The sequence below is a fragment of the Phalaenopsis equestris genome, unplaced genomic scaffold (genome assembly GCF_001263595.1).
Source record: "Phalaenopsis equestris unplaced genomic scaffold, ASM126359v1 Scaffold000240, whole genome shotgun sequence".
Classification (NCBI taxonomy): Eukaryota; Viridiplantae; Streptophyta; class Magnoliopsida; order Asparagales; family Orchidaceae; genus Phalaenopsis; species Phalaenopsis equestris.
This window is the reverse complement of record NW_018164682.1, coordinates 571709-592339: the sequence shown is the minus strand read 5'-3', so window position 1 is coordinate 592339 and position 20631 is coordinate 571709. Positions and strand designations below refer to the sequence as shown.

The 20631-nt window shown below is 34.3% G+C and overlaps 1 protein-coding gene across 1 annotated transcript in view; it reads left to right on the top strand.

The window, feature by feature from the left end:
* Nucleotides 1-8033: 8033 nt before the first annotated feature.
* The window catches only part of LOC110024043 (ER membrane protein complex subunit 3), a 14971-nt gene continuing 2373 nt past the window's right edge, over nt 8034-20631 (top strand). The window contains exons 1-4 of the mRNA XM_020723764.1: nt 8034-8269; nt 8372-8465; nt 11218-11337; nt 11407-11455. Of these exons, the coding sequence (XP_020579423.1) occupies nt 8118-8269; nt 8372-8465; nt 11218-11337; nt 11407-11455 (415 nt within the window). The 5' untranslated portion in view covers nt 8034-8117. The remainder of the gene's footprint in view (nt 8270-8371; nt 8466-11217; nt 11338-11406; nt 11456-20631) is intronic.

Below are 20631 nucleotides of genomic sequence, written 5' to 3'. Positions count from 1 at the left end.
ACAAGCAGTCAGAAACAACGAGATAGCTGACATGGATGACATGAAGCCAACGACAACAGAGGGCAGCAACATTGATGGCAGTTGGGCAATAACTAGCAACAGGTAATGACAAGCAACCTACAATGATGACAGCAGTCAACAACTTCCATTTACACAAACCACTGCATTTGGCAAATATCTACATTGAAAATAAACTAAAGAGTGAATTCAATTACATTGAAATTTTATATTGTATTTATTTTTTTTTTTCGGGTCAAATATTAGAATTTTAAAACCCCTACACAAGAAATGCAATGCACACATTTTGGTTGGCGACTAAACAACATCTAAATTATTTTTTCATTACATTCCTTTTATTAACCAAACAAGTAACATCTTATTCTATATTTGTTCTTCCATAAACTATATAAAAAAATTTCTTGTAGAAGTTCCTAGGTAGTCTTTAAAGCCTGCAAGGAGCATGTCAAGTATTTAACTGGGCTGATAATTTCTAAACTCCCATGTAAAAGCCCGGTATTGCTCTATCTTATTGGAAGTTATCTCGATAAGAAAGCTTTAACACTGTACAAGCCCAACTTGATTTAATTCGGGTACATTAGTGGACTTATTCCTTACGGCCCAAGAAGGTCGATGATGTCTGGAATAAGAATAAATGCCGCCAGAACCACAAATCTAAGTGCAGGACTTTTCCTATGGTATATATTCCTTTAAAAATATTGAAATTGAATATTTTTAAATATATATATCACAATTATATCATATAAAATATGCATGAAACGTATTATTCCTTTTAAAAAATAATATAATTAATATTTTTAAAGTGATATTTAAAATTTAGATATTATAGTAAGAAATATTTGGGGGCATTTACCTACACACCACACAATTGCTATTTATTTACGTATCGAAGACCTAAACTTCAATATTTACACGCATAACACTCTAATCTTTAATACTACTTTATATCCAGCACTATAACTTTTTTAAAAGTGAAGTCTATATCTTCAGTATGGATTCATGACATCAAAGTGTTATAAATGTAAATATCAAATTTTAGGTGTTAGATATGTAAATACAAAGGAATTGTGTGGCAAATAAGTAAATTGCACTAAATAATAAAATTTAGTTGTAATATATATAAATTGATCAAAGCTTTTTGTGATGTGTTTGTAAAAACTTTATTTTTATAATGAATGGATGATGGTAAATATGTACGTATGATCAAGAGCAGGACTAGAATTTCAAGAGAGGTGGGGGCAAATTTAAAAAATAATTAAAAATATGACAATTAAAATTTTATCTTTTTAAAATTAAAATAATAAAATAAATAAATAAAATAAAATGAAAATTTTTATTAAGAACAACTTATGAAGTAAAAAAAAAAAAAATCTCTTTTAATCCAGTTGTTATGAATATACATTTTTAGTTGTGTTTTACGCTTCTTGTTGACATTGAAATCATTAATAGTCCATTGTATGCTGAAATTCATTACGATATCATTTTTAATATATCATATTTCATTTTATTTCATATTATTATCTTGATAATCTTCAAAGTTAAAAATTGCATTTAGTTGTTTCTATCGAAATAAGTAGTGTTAATATTAATCTAATCAAATGATCATTATGTTGATATATGACAAAGTTTCTTTTATAAGCCAGCATTTGACATAAATCAAAATATTTTTAAGAGATTCTAAGAAATTTTATTCTAATGATCTTTAATTTTAAATTGATATAATACAATAGTCTTCTTTTTGTGATGAAGGCATCATCAACCTCCCGAAAATCCACATACATACATACATACATACATACATACATACATACATCCATACATATATATCATATTTTTCACAAAATAATTTCATCTTCTGCAAAAAAAAGAAAAGAAAGATAATTTTGTTTCTCTTAAATTTTGATGAAAATATTTGATTGTTGATATTAAATGTATTGCATTCAAGATATATTGCCTTCTTTTGTAATGCTTGACAAATATCTCATGTTTCCATCATAAGATGAAAAATAAAAACAAAATCAAATGAGTTCATATTACACCATTTGTTCCACTAGTTTCACTTATTTGACATGATAAATTTTATGTTCTAATATATTTCTAAAATAACAAAAGCGGCACCACACATATTCACCAAGTTATGAAGAGAGCAAATGTGTGACTTCTAACATGTACTTCTTGCATGTTACAATGTACCAAATCGATATAATCATTTGTCAATATCTAGTTCTACAATTACAATCATTTTTGTAGATTTAGATGTTTAATCAATTTTTATTTGACTTTATTTTTTTTGCAAGAAGGATAAATCAAATCAATCATAAATGTTAAAGAAGTGACATTGAAATTTTTTTGATAAAATTGCTTATGTCAAACATAACATGTATCAAACAATGATTATAATATGCAAAAGATATATTTTTTATGAACAAAGTGTGCAACCCATTTCATTCATCATTGTGATAATCAACTTCACGGTTTAATGCATAACATGATATTACATAGTTATTTTAAATCTTCTGGAGGGAGGGAAGAGGGGACGACTACCCCTTCAATTCCCCTTGGTTCTGCCACATTATATACAAGTTTTTTGAACTAACAGATAGATTATAATTTATATATTTATATGACATTTTAATTCTTTGTAAGCAAAAGTTATGTATAATATAATTCATGCATAACATGGTTTTCAGTTCCGTGAACAATGCAACCATAACAGACATATCCTCACTCAACAACAAATACTTTCACATGCTCTTTTTTTGGATCCAACAACTCCATAACCATCATCGTCGGTGGCAACCACCCGAACATCGCCGGCATTCACATCCCCGTCTCCCAAAATCTCCTTGTCCAGAACTCCTTTATCGGCACTGGCGATGACTGCATCTAACTCGTATACTTCAATATTTGCATGCATGGCAAGAAAATCTTTAATTCATTGTAAAAATGCCACTATCACCTATATTTTTAAATTGAAATGCACATTTTCATGTTTAGGATGATGACAACAAAGTGCTTTAAATGTAAATATAAAAATTTTAAGTGTTAGATATATAAATGTATATGAATTTTGTGGTATGAAAACTTAACCTATTATTTAAATGGTGGTATAGATTCGGACTTTAGCTTATTTACTTTGAGATAATGAATTATCAAAACATATCTCAAAACAATTTAATGAAATTGAAATCTACTTTTTTACCTTTTTTGAGTAAATTTATTTTGTGTGAGGATTTTCTAATGAAAGATGGTCACTATGAGTCTTAACTCGTATTTTCTTAAAGATGAGGGAAATATACGAGCAATCAAATAAAATTTATGTTTTATTAGTTTTAAGAAAATCAATGGATATAAATCCACTCTAGCTATATTTTTCTCCTTTAATTTAAAAAAAAAAAAAAACCTATCATGACATATGGATCTAATGACATATGGATCTAAATCCATTGAAGTTGGTTTGAGATGAGAAGAATACGTTGATGATCAATTAAAACTTGTATTGCATATATCTAAATCCAAATTTAATGGATATAAAACCTATCCCAACTAAATGTTTCATTAGTGTACCATGTTTGTTCTTTATTTACTTAGCTTGATCATTTAGATTTTATAGTTGAGGCCATCGAGAGTGAAGATAAGTAACATGAAGTATAATGTCATTGTGGGCACAACGTCAAGACCAATGACAATCAATTTGGTGTGTGGTGCTTCAAATCCTTGTGAAGGAGTTGAGTTGAATAATATAATCTCAAGTACATTTAAATTGGTGAAACTCAGTCTAATTGTATCAATGTTAGGGCACCTATGGTCATCAACACTGCCAAACCCATAAATTGTGCCTATTAATTATTATTGTATAGCTTTTTTTTTTGTTGTGTTCTCCTTGCAATGGCTTGTTAATTTGTGGATGCTTATATATTCATTTGTATTTATCATTATGAATAATGAGATAGAATTTTTGAACTAACTTTACTTCTATGAATTATCCCATTTTATCATATGATAATATGACAAGGATTGTTTTATATCTTTTTCCTTTAGTATTTATCACTTATAATTCAAGTTTTTGATAGTCAATGTTGAAGGATGTAAGTGGGAATATTCTTCAACTATAGTTTCACTTGATGAATGATGCAAGTGGTGTTATTCTTCAATTATAGTTAAACTTGTTGCATCAATATTTGATTTTTACCAGAATATTCATGGAAATGGAAGAGGAATATATCATCTTAGATTTATGCAAAAAATTTCTGCACATAGATAAATGATCTACACGACACGAGACCCAAGAAATGTTACGTGTGAAATTTAGAAAGAGAACCTACAATGAATTACAATTAAAATTGCTTTGCCATGTAGATTGAAGATTATAAATTATTATTTTTTTCTATAGCTATAATTGACACGAATATATGGCTTTAATTATGAGGGATATCTTTTATAATATTGGTGAATATTATTGGATGACAATAAAGTTCAAAGGAAGATGACATATAAAGGACATCAAAGTCAATTAACGTTTTTGAAGAGTGTCGAGTTTGAGAATATACAATAGTGGGTATTATATCAATCAACAAAATTTAACATTAGTAACAATGAGTGTTAAATGTCAAGCCATAACATTAGTAACAATGAGTGTTAAATGCCAAGCCATGAAAAGAGTCGATATTTTAGCTCTTGTGCACCCTTTGAATCTCCTACGTAGATAGGGCCAAAATTTGCTCATTTGAGTAACAAAACTAATAAGCTTTTTCCCTCGTAAAGTTTAGGCTATTAGACTAAAACCTTATCTTTAATATAAGGAAGGAATTTATTATAAGCTCATAACTCTAATCAATCCCATGCTAATTTTTACGAAGTAATCCTTGGCAATAAAATTATCATTTTATCACTTTTTGTTTTGTATCATTATAAACATTGGCTTTGCTTGGCTTTATTTTCTTTTATTTTTTATATTTTTTATATTTTTTATTTTATAAAAATCATTCTCTTTTGTTACAACCCCAATAAAAATCATTTATTTTTTGTCTTATCATTGTGCCCTTCATTTTTTTTGAATAAGTCTCTCTTTTGGATTGTAGGAACGACTAGAAGTAGAGAGAAACAAGAAAAGACGGACATACAACAAAAACTACAAACAAGAGAAAGAAAATATGAAAAGTTTACGTGCGATAAATCTTACAAGAATTGGTCTAGTATGTATGCCCAAATAAGATCAAGCGAAACCCCATTGAACCAATACCCACGAAAGAATACCTACGTAGACTACCAATAACCAGAGTTTCAGGTGTGATTCCCTATTATGGGATCTAAAGTACTTCCAAGGAGATGTATCCCACTTGGTTAATTACATCCTGAGAGTAGTGACAACTAACGCAGGGCTATCAAAGGATGGTTATTTAGCATGAGAATGCTCCTATGCTTTCAAAGCTGCCGCTAAGCCACGAGGCAAAGAGTGAGTCTCTCACGGTCTCACATAGGTAGCGAAAATAAGTTAGCATTTAAAGCATTACATTGTTCCTCTCTATTACATGTGCAGTGAGTATTTTAGGCATGTCTCCCTGCAAGAAGACTGACCTAATTTTACACTCTAAGAGGAAGTGACCCAAAGAGTGGGTGTATTTCAAATTCAATTTAAGAATCTAATACCATCTTTAAATTACATGTCGCTTGTTTGATAGCATATCACATAAAATAGGAAAAAGTTGGTCAGGCTTCACATATGCATGTTTGATCCTAATTTTATATATATAAAAGAATTCTGAATTAAGTTACGAGACAAGTGCATTCCACTCATGGTCTCTGTCACATGGTTTTGCCGATCAGGTGTCTTAAAACCGTGCTCGTATTTTGTTTCTGATACAAACTCTACATAATGCCTTTGAACAACACAAGGTAAAAAGCCTAAGATAAAAACTAAACCCGTAAAACAATGAGGTTAGTACAAGTTATAACATGCAACATGAAATAACCAATGTCGGGCGGGAGTACAGCTAAGCAAGCACTTAAAGAAAATGCATTAGTCTTTAATGATTAAGCTCTCCATGATGGACATGACACTCTGCAAGTTTCACACCAAATAAAAACACAAAGAAACACACAAAAAATGCCCAACCATGGCACAAATTAAAGAACAATAGCCATACATATGAAAAGCTTAGTTGCACCCTAGCCATAGTCTAGCAAACAACTAGAAGCAAAGTGGCCTGATTACAACATCTAAGTGCGTGCACGATGTGAGTGAAAGGCTGAAGCATGTTTTTGTTGGTGTCGCCGACCCCGACCCCATCCTAAGAGATTTAGGAATTCTAAAAGTTTCCTCTTTCATATAATTAATAAAAATACTTTTTTTTATACTCTTAAAATAGTTCCAAGCAAAAGAAAAGCTTAAGTGAGGCATATTAGACCTCTTGGAACATTAACACCAACATACGCGTGTTGATCGCAATGCAATAATTCACATTGCTCGATGAGATATGCTCACGAGTAATGCTCATAAAAGTATCACAACCAACAATGCGTCACTCAACTAACAAGTATAATTTGTCATCGAGACAATCGGGTAATGCACATACAAATGCAAATTGATCTAGTGCAATGTGATTATTCCATTGAGGTAGGAACGATCACCGAATATCAAATATTTGTCATAAGTATATGATGACTATACGAATGACGAATATGCCAATCGTGCGAAGATGCAAATGCAAAACACATATCACAAGTGATGTTGTGTTGGACTACGTAGGGTATAAGATACCACAAGGGAATTACATCTTGCCCCAATAGTGACAAAGCACACAAAAAAATGACAATCACACACAATGTGTAATACACCATGCAAATAGGCAAACACACGCTCCATGCAGAAAGCACAAGCTGGACTTTGCCGTGGATGATAAGTAGTATGACTCGTGCACTAAACGAGTTCAAAGGTTAAGGAACGTGACAAGGGTTAGGTGAGAGTTGTGTAACTGAGTGGAAATACATCATGCACTAGACGAGTTTAGAGGCTAGGAAACGTGACCCGTGCCAAGTGACACGATGTGAACAAGTGTACAAACAATATGCACTTGATATGTTGAGGGGCTGAGGAGCGTGTCGTATACTAAGTGACACAATGTGCACACCTATGATATTTCTATGTAGTGTTGTAGGAAGTGACATTAGTGTAATTCTTGTTAGGGAAAATTACACATCGGGCCACCCCCTCACAAGATATGTGAATTGAGTGTGTATGAACACAAGTTGATGTGCAGACTGTCCAACATGCAAATCATCAACACACGGGAAACTATGAGTGATAAATATACAAGGGTGAAAAAGTGCAAGTACAAACAAGCATGACGTGACACATAGTACCATGAGAATGTCAAAAAAGCAAATGCACATAGTAATTTGCACAAATACTAGCTATGAGCATATAAGAATAAATGCTCACAAGTTCACATCAGGGTGCTGACGCGAATGTGTTAATGCAGTCAATGTGAAAAACACGCAACAATGCAACAAGCAAGTGAGATTGATCGATCAATACAAAGCGTGGTCAGAGAACATTCTCACGGGGCTTTACATGCATACCACAAATTCCTATCTATTTACATATCTAACAACTAAACTCTGCGTTTTGCAATTATAACACTCAAATATATTATATCACATTAACTGTTAAGTAAAATTTTTGTGATCAAATAACTTAAATAAAATTTATTGAATAAAAAGAAAAAAATACATTGAATTTATATGCATATTAATATTAAATTATTATATATAATTAAATAAATAATTAAATAATTTTTTATTTGATTAAATTTTATTTAAATAATATTTATATAAATATAGAGTGCCTAACAAATTGTTTATTGAGCTTTGTTCTTAAATCTTAATAAGAGTAGCCTATCTTTAAATTTAATTAACATTCACTTAATCTTCAAATTAATTTTCTTTTAAATGTATTTATTTACTAATTTGAGCCGAATTCGAGTAATTCTTACAGCTATAAATGCTTGAGGGAGGGGACGCTTTGTCGATCTTTCCCTTCTTCGTTTATCCGCCGGCTTTTGGTCGACGAGCTGCGCAACCCTCTTGTGATCGATCCAATGGCGGAAGATCTGATGCTCGACACCGCTATAAGGGATTGGGTCCTAGTTCCTCTATCGGTGGTTATGGTCCTTATCGGTGTGCTCCGCTATTTCGTTTCCAAGCTTTTGCGATCTTCCCAGGCTCCCGACGCGAAAGTCGTCAGAGAAGGGCGAGTTCTCAATTCTCTCAAAAACCCCATACCTCGTGCTCTTCTGTTGCAGGAACTGAGAGGGTAGCGGTCTTTTGCTGATTGGCTTTTTATCTCTCGCAGGCAGTTGATTCTTAGGGCAAGGAACCTCAGAGCAGCAGGGGGTTTTATTCCCGTAAAGCCGTTCCGTGCTCGGAAATTTTACTATACCAACGAGGTGGTTTGATTATCCTAGGTTTTTTTAATAGCTTTACATTTTACATGTAGCTAGTTTCTCCATATCTTGATTTGGGTTATACATTTGTTGTTAGCAGCCCGTTACTTATATTGAGTTGCTTTTTGTGTTTTTTCTTAAAACATATTTCTTCTTTCTGTTGTTTTCTGTTGGGAGAAGGTTTGTTTAGTAGATCTCAATAATTTACTCTCTTGGTGTCCTTTGCGTGCAAACTTTCCAGCAAATTTGTGCACTTTATCAACATAATTCTAGTAGAGGTAGCATTTTTGTTCATCTCGGTTTTCTAAGGATGCTGCAAAATAGTATTATTGTTTGTTTCAGCCTTGTATGTAAAATGCAAAACCAACTCTATGTAAATTACATGCCAACATTAAGAGTAAAAAACTAAAGTACATTCTAAGGGTATGTTTGGGGCAGCTGCAGCTTATCCAGCTTATGCTGATAAGTAGCTTATCCTGATAATCTGCTGATGACCAGCTGATCTGGATAAGCTGACTCGCTGTTTGGCTTGTGCGTTTGAAAAACAACTGATTATGGATAAATGACCAATCTGCCCCTGATCTGAAAAAAATTGTTTAGCTGTTTGATTAGTGCGTTTGCAAAACAACTAATTTGCAATTTTTTTTTGGGTAAATGACTATTCTGACACTGGGCAATGTTGCTGTTTGTAATAGAATTGTAACGGCTAAATAAAAATTTAATTCACTAGCATCATTTATCAATGGTCATTGAACAATATATTTCAAATAACCCTAAAAGAAGGGAATTACACTGTAAAAAAAAAAAATTGATTAATTTTATGTAAATTCAAAGATATCAATATCATCACAGTTCCAAGAGTACAATAAATCTTAGCCATTACTAATTCAATTTTCTTCAATTCTTTCAAAACAAAGGTGTAGCTAAAACTGACATTTTATATAAATTTGAATTTGTTACTTCAAATGATTAATTATTGTATCAAATGCCAAAGAAAGTTGTGTAGTACAAATTGATCAGAATGAGATCCAATTTAAGTATGTAAAAAATGAATTCTTGGTAAGAAAAATGATGGGGTAACTGGATGGTCTCCTAAATATTAAAACATAATAGAACTAGGCCGAAACTGAAATTGAGACAGAATTGTGTTTTTCATATGTTATGCTATAGCATTACCCCTATGCATAAGAAATGAAGTGTCTGCAACTAAAATACCCAGTTTTTTTTTCTCACAAATGATACATACATCAAACATAAATAACAACAAAAATCACCAAATCATGGAGTTGATAAATTCAAGGAATATGATCGACAAATTAAAAATAATCAATTTCTATCAACATTGTGAGACAAGCATCATCCCCAAAAATGAGAGAGAGAGCTCCCTGATTGTGGTCAGATATATTTTAGAACCTATAAATGAAATGATATTTAGATTACTTCACCAGTTAAAGTATTGAAAATTCATGAGAACTTTAAAATGTATTTAGAATATAGTGTATTTGGAATTCAAGTATTTAGAATTCTTGTGTTTGGTTTGAACTAGTAAAAATTAATCCAAACTAAGAACAAACAACATAGGGCATGATATCAAAGTCGCTACTGGACCTCGCAGTGGCAGGGTAGGGCCATCAGTGTCTCATGGGGGCAAGAGCTTGTTGGGAAAAAGTAGGAATCAACAAGAACTCACAAGGATAGCTATTGACAAAAGCTCTTGAGGCCAAGCATCGCAGAAAAGAGGAAGAACAAGGGCATTTTTATATAGGAAGAACGAAGAGGAATGAAGAGGAACGAAGAGGAGGTAGGGCGCGATACTTTCCTTGGTCGGAGCGGTGCGGAAGGATGAGAAAGATGGGAGTTTCGGTGGTCTCTGTAACGAGTAATCCGATTTCTTCCTCGCGGGAGAGAAGGCGAGCGATCCCTTCGTTGCCATGACAGATTCTTCGTCGTGGGCGGGAGAGAAGGCGAGCGATCCCTTCGTTGCCATCGTGGATTTTTCGTCGCGAGCGGGAGAGAAGGCGAGAGATCCCTTCGTTGCCATCGAGGCTTTCTTCGTCGCGGGCGGGAGAGAAGGGATCGCGAGAGATCCCTTCTAGGGGAGGAGGCAATAGAGGAGAAGGCGGGGGGGGGGGGGGTCGGGAAATTCGCGGACAGAGTTTTTGGAACGTTATTTAAACGTATTTTTCAAACAGCGGGTGGCGTTTTCAAAACGCCACTGCTGTAAATAAGCTCCCCCAAACGCACCCTAAATGACACTTCAAACTCTCTAATCTGCATAGCTCTACGTTTTAAAAGCGCAAAGTAATCTTTGTTACACTCCATACTATTGGTCTAATTGTGGCAGTGACAATTTCCAATAAAATTAGTCATAAAATTATTGTGAAAAAGATTTTTTTCTAAAGCTATTGTGTTATTTTAACCAGTTTATCTTTTATAGAAAGTAAACTAGATTTTTGACAGCTATAACATTTTAGTGAATATAGTCATAAAAAGTTATTTTTCACGGCATAAATTAAAAAATAAATGGATGTTAAATGACACAGCCAAAACATTACCAAAATATCGAGGGAACGGAAAGAACCTCGACATATGTGGCTTAATAATCACATATTGGAATAGTGTTAACTTTAGAATAGATAGCCATTTTGGTAGCATTGACATGAAAATGTGTAGCATGATATAAAAACCAACTTTATGTGGGGACCAATCTCTGTCTAACATCATTTGATAGCTGAAATAAATTTATTTGGTTTAGGAAAATGGGCTTCTACATGTCTCAAAAGGCCAAGCTCAGAATCCTCAAGCACAAATGTTTTCCGATCCAAACATGGCTATGGATATGATGAAGAAGAACCTTTCAATGATCATTCCACAGGTAATAAAATTGATTCTGTGGAATATATGTATTGGTAGTTACTAATTTTGGCTTCCATGTTCCTTTCAGTCACTTACTTTTGCATGGGTGAATTTTTTCTTCTCTGGTTTTGTGGCAGGTATGCTCTTTCTTGAGTTCTTTCTTTTGGTGAGAAATACCAGTCCTGTTTTTAACACTATATATATTTTAAAATGAAATCATGGACTTTAAGATACATGCACTAAGTGCACATTCATCCTTGCAAGTATATAAACACGATTTCACGTTTTGCTTGTATGCGCACCCTTTGTGGTTTATTAAGTGTCACATTTGGATTCATTTCATGAAATTTTACATAGATTTATGATTTTTTTTTCAACCTTACGCCAACCCTTGACTTTTATTATATAGGCTTTGGATGGGTGATAATGGTTTTATGCTAAAGGAGCTACTTTAATGATGTGTTTTTTATGCTTAGACAACCAATAAATAGTGAAGAGCAAAGAAAAGAATTTTCATATGGTTTTCAAATATGCTGAAAGGGCATATGAATGAGTAATAAATTAACTATTTAGAACATGTGTTGAAGTTATCAAATATTTGTATGTTGGAAAATGATTAATTCAAAGTTCATGGTTTTTTTTTATTGGGTTTGGAGATGCTTACCAAAGATATTTGTAGTCACATACTTTGTTGTATACTATTTACAAATGATGATTATTAGTAAGTGAATCTCTTTCTAATTAAGTAAATTAGAACAATAAATGTAATATTTGGAAGTTAAAGGCTAAGATGTGGAACTTGGTTTGTAATTTTGTTAGATCCTGTTGCAGGAATATCAAGTGGCTGTTATGTGCTAAGTTATTTTGACTCTATCATACAAAACTATGAAACACGAATATTGTTAATGTCTAGGTGTGCCATATTAGGCACGTGAACTATGATAATTTTAGAAACTTATTTCTGTCATGACCTGAACTGGGCCTTGGAATCAAACAAGACGATAACAGATGGTTTGACGCTATTTATCAAACTTTTAATTTTATTTTCTATCACTCTTAATGATTCAAAAAGGGAAAATGAAAGAGCAACTAGAATTTAAATTAAAGCAGTTATAAATTTACTTTAGGTCAGGTCATTCACACTGTCTATAAATATTTTCTCTTATATTATTCATTCTTTAATCAATAAATTAAACCTGAAATATTTGATTAAAACAACAGTGAGTTAACCAAAGCCAATGAATACTCATATTTCTAGACTATAGTATCATAATGAGAAATGTTAGTTTACAACAACATTGAGTTAACAAAAGCCAATTAATACTCACATTGTTAGACTATAGGAATATTGCAAGAAAAAAATAATATGCATGCCGATGCCGATTAATGTTTTAATAAATCAATAAAATATTTGATAGTTTATGAATATGATTATTTGCAATATTTCATAATATTTAAGGTGTTTTACTATATAAATAACATGCCTATTTTATTTTATTTCTGTACAATAGTCTCAAGTGCACCGTTTAAAAATTATACTAGTTAAGATACTTTAATAACAATATATTTTTCAATTTATGTGGACGGGTCTTAGTATTCCTTTGCTAGTATTATATAGGGGCGACTTCATCATAGTGAATCAAGCACATACAATCAATCTTTGCAGTTCATATTATTCACAATTTTATATCACTCAATATGCAATATTTAATATTCATAATGAGAGTATAAATATTTATATTGAATTGTTGATAAAATTTAAGAATAGAGAAATTAATTGCATTAATCAAGCATGAATAATAATTCATACAACTAGTTTAGAAGAAATACAAGAATGATGCTATAATTTAAGAATAGTAGTACTCACCTCAATTCCACATGAAGTACTTTTATATTTCCAATCTTTTATTTTAACTTCGCCTTCTTTAATTTAATACCTATAAAAATATTCACAGTAATTAATCAACTGCCTAAGTGATCATTTTATGCATATATCAACGCTCAATTATTTGATTTAATATATACTAATTCATTCAAATCCTAACATTTTCATTTCTATTTATTTTATAGTTAGCTTTATTTAATATTATTCTTATGTATATGTATTTACTTCTGACGTAGTTAAAATAATTCTAAATTTAAAATTTATCTTAAATATACTTCACTTAATCTCTAATTTAATTAAACCATTTATTAATAATTAATAATTGAACATATATACGAAATTCATAAATTAATATTTTTAAAATCCTTACCTCTACTACTATTGAGATCAACCTTGCTTGGCTACACAAAACAATTTGGATTATTATCCCATGCACAAGTATCAAGTGCTTCGAAGCTCTATTTTTTTCTCTACTTGAACCTGCAAGCTAGGGCGGAAACACCCCCATCTCCCTTCTTCCTTACATAAGCTACACAATCCTCCTCCTCTTTTTCTTCTGGAATTCGCATAGAAAATGCTTGGCTTGATCTTCTTCCTCTCCTGTCCACAATGTCGCTCGCACGTGAAACAGCTTGGCTCACTAGGGTTTCAGCTCCTCTTTTCCTCACACGGGACACTCGCCTTGTAGACACTACCACACGCAATGGCTTGGTCGATCTTTCTCCTTGACTTTGTCTCTTCACAACCGCCAGCTAGGATTCATCCTTATTTCCTCGATGCCGATCGTTTTCTCATTCGCACGACATCAAAACCTCGGTAAGAGAAGCACTCAACTCCTCTTCCTCCTCCTTATGCTCGCGTCGCATAGGACACCCACGATGCTTCCTCCTTTGGCTTCAACGCCTTCTCTTGGATGCGACGAAACCCTCAGCGATGAATCCAATGTTAACAAATGTTTTCTCCTTCTTCCACCCCTCGAAGCCGATTGCCATACTCCGTTTCAACAGTGCTGCCACTAGGGTTTCACACGTAAGTCTTCTTCTTTTGCTGTCGTTCTTCTCACTCGCCTTGCCTTCGCCTCTCATTCACGCCTTCGATTTCTTCCCCGATTCAAAAGAGACGTCCAGTACCCAATCGAGACGATGATTGGCTTGAACAAACATAGATCCAATAAAATCCATTTTTCATTTATTTCTTTGATTATATATATTACAGTTTCAGTAAAGCCTTTTGTCTTGTCTCATTTTCTTTTTCCCGTAAAAGTTTCAACACTTTCTAGAACCTTGTGGCAGACATCTTCGAGAGACATTGTATATGAAATAATACTATATGAAAGGTATGGTTTATTATATTTACTTTAAGGTTTCTATAATATAATATTATGATTTCACTCATACCATCTATCAGACAAAACTATGAACACGGATATTGCAAGTGTCTCATGTGTCATGTTAGGCACATGAACTCTGTTCACTTTAGAACATTGTTCCGGTCAAGCCTTTTGTCTTGTCTCACTCTTTTTTCCAAAACATTTCAACTCTTTCTGGAACCTTTGGCACACCTCTGGGACGCATTATATATGAAATAACACTAATTATGAGAAGTATGGTTTATTATATTTGCTTAAGGTTTCTATAATATAAATGATTTTACTCCTATCATTTGGCATGTTTTTTTTGAAAATCTTTTACAAGTATGAAGTATTTTAGAGTTGTTGAGTCTCATATAAGTATAATATTGTGCTAATGCTTATACGTTGTAGATAAAAAGATGAGAGTGCTGATGCGAACTTAACACGTGAAAAATGGATGTTCAAGAGGAAGTGTGTCTAAATTTATTTTGAAATTTTATCATTGTGAATTCAATGTTACACCCAAATGTATTTTCTTCTTCAAAGAAGTATATAACATGACTCCTTTATTTACAAAAATAGGGTTGCAAAATAAGTTCAATTTTGAAATTTTGTCAAATATTATTGTACTAATTCAAAATTTAACAAAAAATTATTAAAAAGATAATTCTTCCTAATTTAATGTAAAATGAACCTAAAAAATGCAAATGCCAATTTATGTTAAAATAAATCCTAAAATATTAAAAATAATTTAATTCTAATTTTTACGTTGCATAATTAATTATTTTAGTTATTGGGATTACTCAATTTGTGACAATCATTATTTCATCACTCATTTAGTTTATGGCAGATCAATATAGCGTTAATTAATTATTTCATCACTCATTTACATTATGACAGATCAATGTAGCATTAATTAATTAGAAACTGGTGAATTGCTATCAATTTATAAATTAATTATGAAATTTTATTAATGTATTAATTAAATAATTGCTAGTCAACCATAATCAGTCAATGAATTGATTTTGCACCAAATTAATCTTAACTGTTATTTTACTAAATAATTATTATTTAATCTTTTACCATTATTTATTAATCTATGTATTATTTTTTGTGGGAATGACAGTGAATATAAATCTTAGAACATGTTACTTAAAAGCAGTGACTTCATTACTATTTCATCAGTTATTTACTATTGTGCCAAGCAGTGTAGCATTAATTAGCCAGAAATTGATGAATTGTGCTCAATTTATAAAATAATTATGAATTTTATTAATTTATAAATTAATAAATTTATAATCAGCCATAATTGACCATTAAATTTACTTTTGCACGAATTAATCTTAAATAACATCATTGCTAATATTGTTAATGTTTAATTCATTGAACATTGTTAGTTAATCTATGTTTTTGTAGGGTGGGAATGTTGAGCAATAAATCCTTAGCACATCACTTGAACTCGTGACCTTGGAAAAATAACCTTCTCTTTTAACCACTAGGCCACACATACTTTCACGCTATGTAATTTATTTGTTGTCAAGACAACTTTTATACTTATCGTCTGCTTACATAGTTTTGTTTTATTGTTGTCTTATTGCATTAGAGCCAAATTTGTATTTAGTTGAAATAGTTTTAAACTATACCCATAAGATGGAGAGGTTTAACACTGATTGCATATATTAACTATCAAATGATTTTTCATCGTTAAAGCCAAATAATTTACAGTTTGGAGGATTAACTGTATTACACAAATCTAATTTATATAATTTTTTAACCTCCTTGCCCCACAGGGTGGTTGCCAATGATGAGAGCACAGGCATGAGCAGTAGCAACATATGCGCGCCAGTATTTTATCTGGATTGTTGTCTGCAAGGATTAATGTGCCAAAATGCTAATCTGAGGCATAATTTTATTTTTATTTTATAATTTTTAAAATTTTAACTTAAAAATCAAGGCCTGACCTTGTACTAGATATCATTGATGAGTCAATTATAAATGAATTTCTTACTTCATTCTGTATTGAAGTAGTAGCATCAGATGTATCACGAAATATATTCTTTCCAGTAATATATATATATATATATCTATATATACACACTGCACAGAAAAAAAACGTGTTCACACGAATATCGAGGCAGTCCGTCAGCCTAAGAAAGAATGACATGACAAGGTTGGAGCACCGAAAAATGATCAGGGGACCTAGGAAAATGATTAACTCACGCTAGCCAAAGTTCATCCAAATCGACTCCCTCGTCCGACTTTCGACGAAGAACTTCAACACTTTCTCTGTTTGGATAGCTCTTTGATGTGCTTCCTGCCTATGGGCTATCACCTCGACCATCTTTTACTCGGCAGTTGCCTTCTCCTCCTCATCTGACAGAAGGCCTTTGCCTGACAGTGGTCGACCGACCATGCCATCAGGTGGAATCGATTGCTACTTTGACTGAATTCCACACTGCCCATACTCCTCAACATCAGCTCAAAGGAATCAGAGCGGACCACTTTTGCTGGGAGACAAGGATATTTCGCTGCTGTGGGCATCTCCATGTACCAATCCATCTCTATATCCACCATGGTGAAAAGCCTAACGAAGATCAACTAAACTTTGTTATCGTCATCCATGGAAGGAACCCACCTCAGAGGAGAACCCTTTCGTTCAAACCGAGGAGGTGGGAAAATGTCCTCAACAGGAGTCTTCCCTTATGGTGGGGAGTGCCTTCCTCCTGGCGGTCTGACTCCACCTCGTCGTTGGCCTTAGTACTAGAATCAGATAGAGAAATGGGCAACGGTGGGCTTGCGTCGCTCCTCGACCCGTCGTCGATGAAGGGAACACCAAGCTGTTTGGCCATCTTGGCTCTGGCTGGAGATGCGTCATCCTCTTCCTCATTGCTCAGTTAGAAGAAACTAAGTGTCTTGGAAGAGTCCTATCGAACTCTGAAAGTCCCAGCACTTGACAAGAAATCCTTCCGACCAGTTTGCAAGAACTCTTTGAAAGATGCAAAAATGAAGTAATTTTCTAAGTGAAATAGAACCAAGCCCCATACCTTTAGTGTTTTGGCCCTCGCAGGGATTGACGATTCTGCGGTCTTCCACCCTCAGTTTCTTTCCAACCGCTTTTGCTGCAACCTCCACTTTTCGCTTTGCTTCCTGGGCGTCGGAGGCCTCCAAAGTTCATTGGTCGTGACCGCGAACTCCTCCGACTTGTTTAAGATGTTATGTTGGAGTTCATGTAGTGATGTACTGACAACTCTCACCCCTCGATCATACCCTTTACTCTCTTAGGGGTCTTGGAAGGTTCTTGATTATTTTGGGTGTGCTTGCAATGAGCCAGATTCCGATCCCCTAGCCTCCATGGCAGGAACCAACTAGAAACTTCAGCTTTCAGTTCTTGATTTTATTCGTAAGTCTCACAAGCCAGAGATTGGGGCCTGTCAATGACACCATATACCATCTCGACTGATCTTAAAGTTGAAGAAATAAGAAATGCGGCTGGTTAGCCACGGGATAATCAGTTGCAGGAGAAAGATGTCGAGGGTCATGATGACAACAACTGATTTTGCATCACATGTGCGGGAATGACACCGTAGTGGAGGATCCTCCACAGCTCCTTGCAGAATTGTTGACTCATTTCACATTTAAATTCTTTTCGGTAGAAGATCAAGTTTTTGCCATTTACATCGGCCGTTCAATCACTACTTCCGACCGTCCTCAAAACTACCGACTGCCCATAAACAAAGGACTTTTGAAGGTATTCCACTGGCACACTGTCAGGATCGAAACTTCCTCAAATAGAATGGAACTGAAGAGCTCTTGTAAATATTTGTGAGCCATGAAAACAAGATGAAGAAAGAAAGTGATGAAAGAAGAAATCGACAAAATGAACTCAAGAAGCTAGAACAGTCGTGCGAGGATTCCCTAAACTCTCATCCCTATTTATAGAAAATGGAAGGAAGTTAAATAATCTTTGGACAATGATGTCATTTACCACTCTGAAATTGCGAGAAGGGGTCAAATCAAACACAAATCGAGATATAAATATTTAAACTTTTATTTCATAAATAAAAATATTTTACATCTGCAGCTCGATGTTTACTTAAGAAAATATTTTACAAAACTATCGGCAACCCCTTCAGCTAAGACAAATCCTCGCTAAAGCAGGTGTTTGTTCAAAAGTTTGCCCCATTGTCTAAACCTATATACATTATCTATTTCAGCTTGTGCAGATGACCATAGGTTCGCCCAGGAAATGAAACTTATTTGCAAAGGGCGGCCTCCCGAGCACGGATGACAACCACCTCTTTCTCCACCTTTTCTAATATATTCACTCGCTCAACCAACAGGTGTATCTCCCCTACCTAAGGAAATCTTTCTGCCTGGATGAGCGAATCTTCTATCTCACACAACTTTTGAGCTAAAAGATTACGACCTTTCGGCCATCCTCGCTTGGGCCTTCCCAAGGAAACTTGGACAACTGCTCCCAGCCCCGACTTGGCGCAGAGCGCCCTTGGCAGACTCTCAGTCCGCCTTGGGCGACTAGATCAACATCAACCTCCTATGAAGGGTAGTCGAGGGTCACTCTCTGTTGATCAGGCCGTCTGCATCAAAAGACAATATAAAACAAGATCCGAAAAAAGAAAATTCACCCAACATGCATCCTCCATACCCATGATTCATTCCCACTCCGAAATGGTGAAAGAGAACCCTTTCTCATCAGTCTTCTATCCCTCGGTTGGAGGAGGATGGTCGGTGACACCTTGTGCACTTGGCGACACCAAAACACCAATAACTTCTTGCCTTGCTACCCTGGATGGTGGCGCCGGAGTCTGAGTAGGAGCCGATAGGTCGTTCCTTTAAACAACCATCTTACTCTGCCCGAGACATCTTTCCCAGGCGACCTTTCTCCTCACGAGCCCTCTCTTTCGAGCCACCTTCTTTCCCCACACCTCATTGGGATGAGCGAGGAGCGAGTTCGAGGACCGCACCTGATCCTCTGGATCGCGCATCCTCTGCTTCGTCACCAATAACTTATGCTTTCGATCAACTTTCGGGCGGGAGTCAGTTCCACGCTTCAAATCCTTGAAAGCCCTCTAGTAAGCGGCTTTGTTGTACTTGGCATCAGCCTTGGAGGACGACTCATTCACTATGCTTGCGATCTAAGTTCAGACATACCAGGCGAAGAAAATCAGAGGAAGATGGGAAAAGAACGCCTCTCACTCCATATTTTTAAGAATCGCAGACGCCAAATTCAAGGGGAGTTCAGTTTTTGCATTATTAAGTAATCATAGGTATTGTTTATTTTTTTGCATTATATTCTCTTGTTCTTATGAGAGATGTCACTTTCAAGAACTAATAGAATCAAATGGCTAAATATGTACAGAAAAAATATTAGCACGAATATTAAGACCATCCGACAACTTAAGAAATAATGATATGAAAAAGCTGGACCACCGAAAAATAACTTGAGGACCCAGGAAAATGGATTGGCTCAGCTAGCCAGGGTTTTCCGAATTGACCCAACGATACATGCCCACATGGCATCCTCAGCTTGAGGTTACAAGTCTACTCGGCCAACAAGAATTTTCCCGCCAAGAATTGAAGACTGATGACCGACCTGACTCATCTTTCTGACTAATATTAGTCGGCCTGATCAACTTAAGAAATCCAATCGATCGCCTAGATCTGAAGGATAGACCGACCAACGGTCCCGATTCAGAAGGTCGACCGACAACACTGATCAATTCACCTTTTCAATCTCGAGTCAAAGAACGACAAGATCTTGGGCCAACAGGGGTGTAATTAGTAGTATAGCTAGTTCAACCCCTCATAAAGTGGGTTATAAGTGTAATTTTCCTTAATTTCTTCCCTCTTCTATAAACAGAGGGGTCTTTTCATATAATAGAACTTTTGTCCTCTCACTTCGCTCATGCATTTTCTTACAAGAAGGGACTTTAGTCTCTTCACCGTATTCATATACCAAAAATATTCAAATATATAAAAAGGAACACAAGGGCCCAAAAAATACCCCATTTTGTCCCAAGGGGCAAGTCACTATGCACTACTTCCTCTCTCTCTTTCCC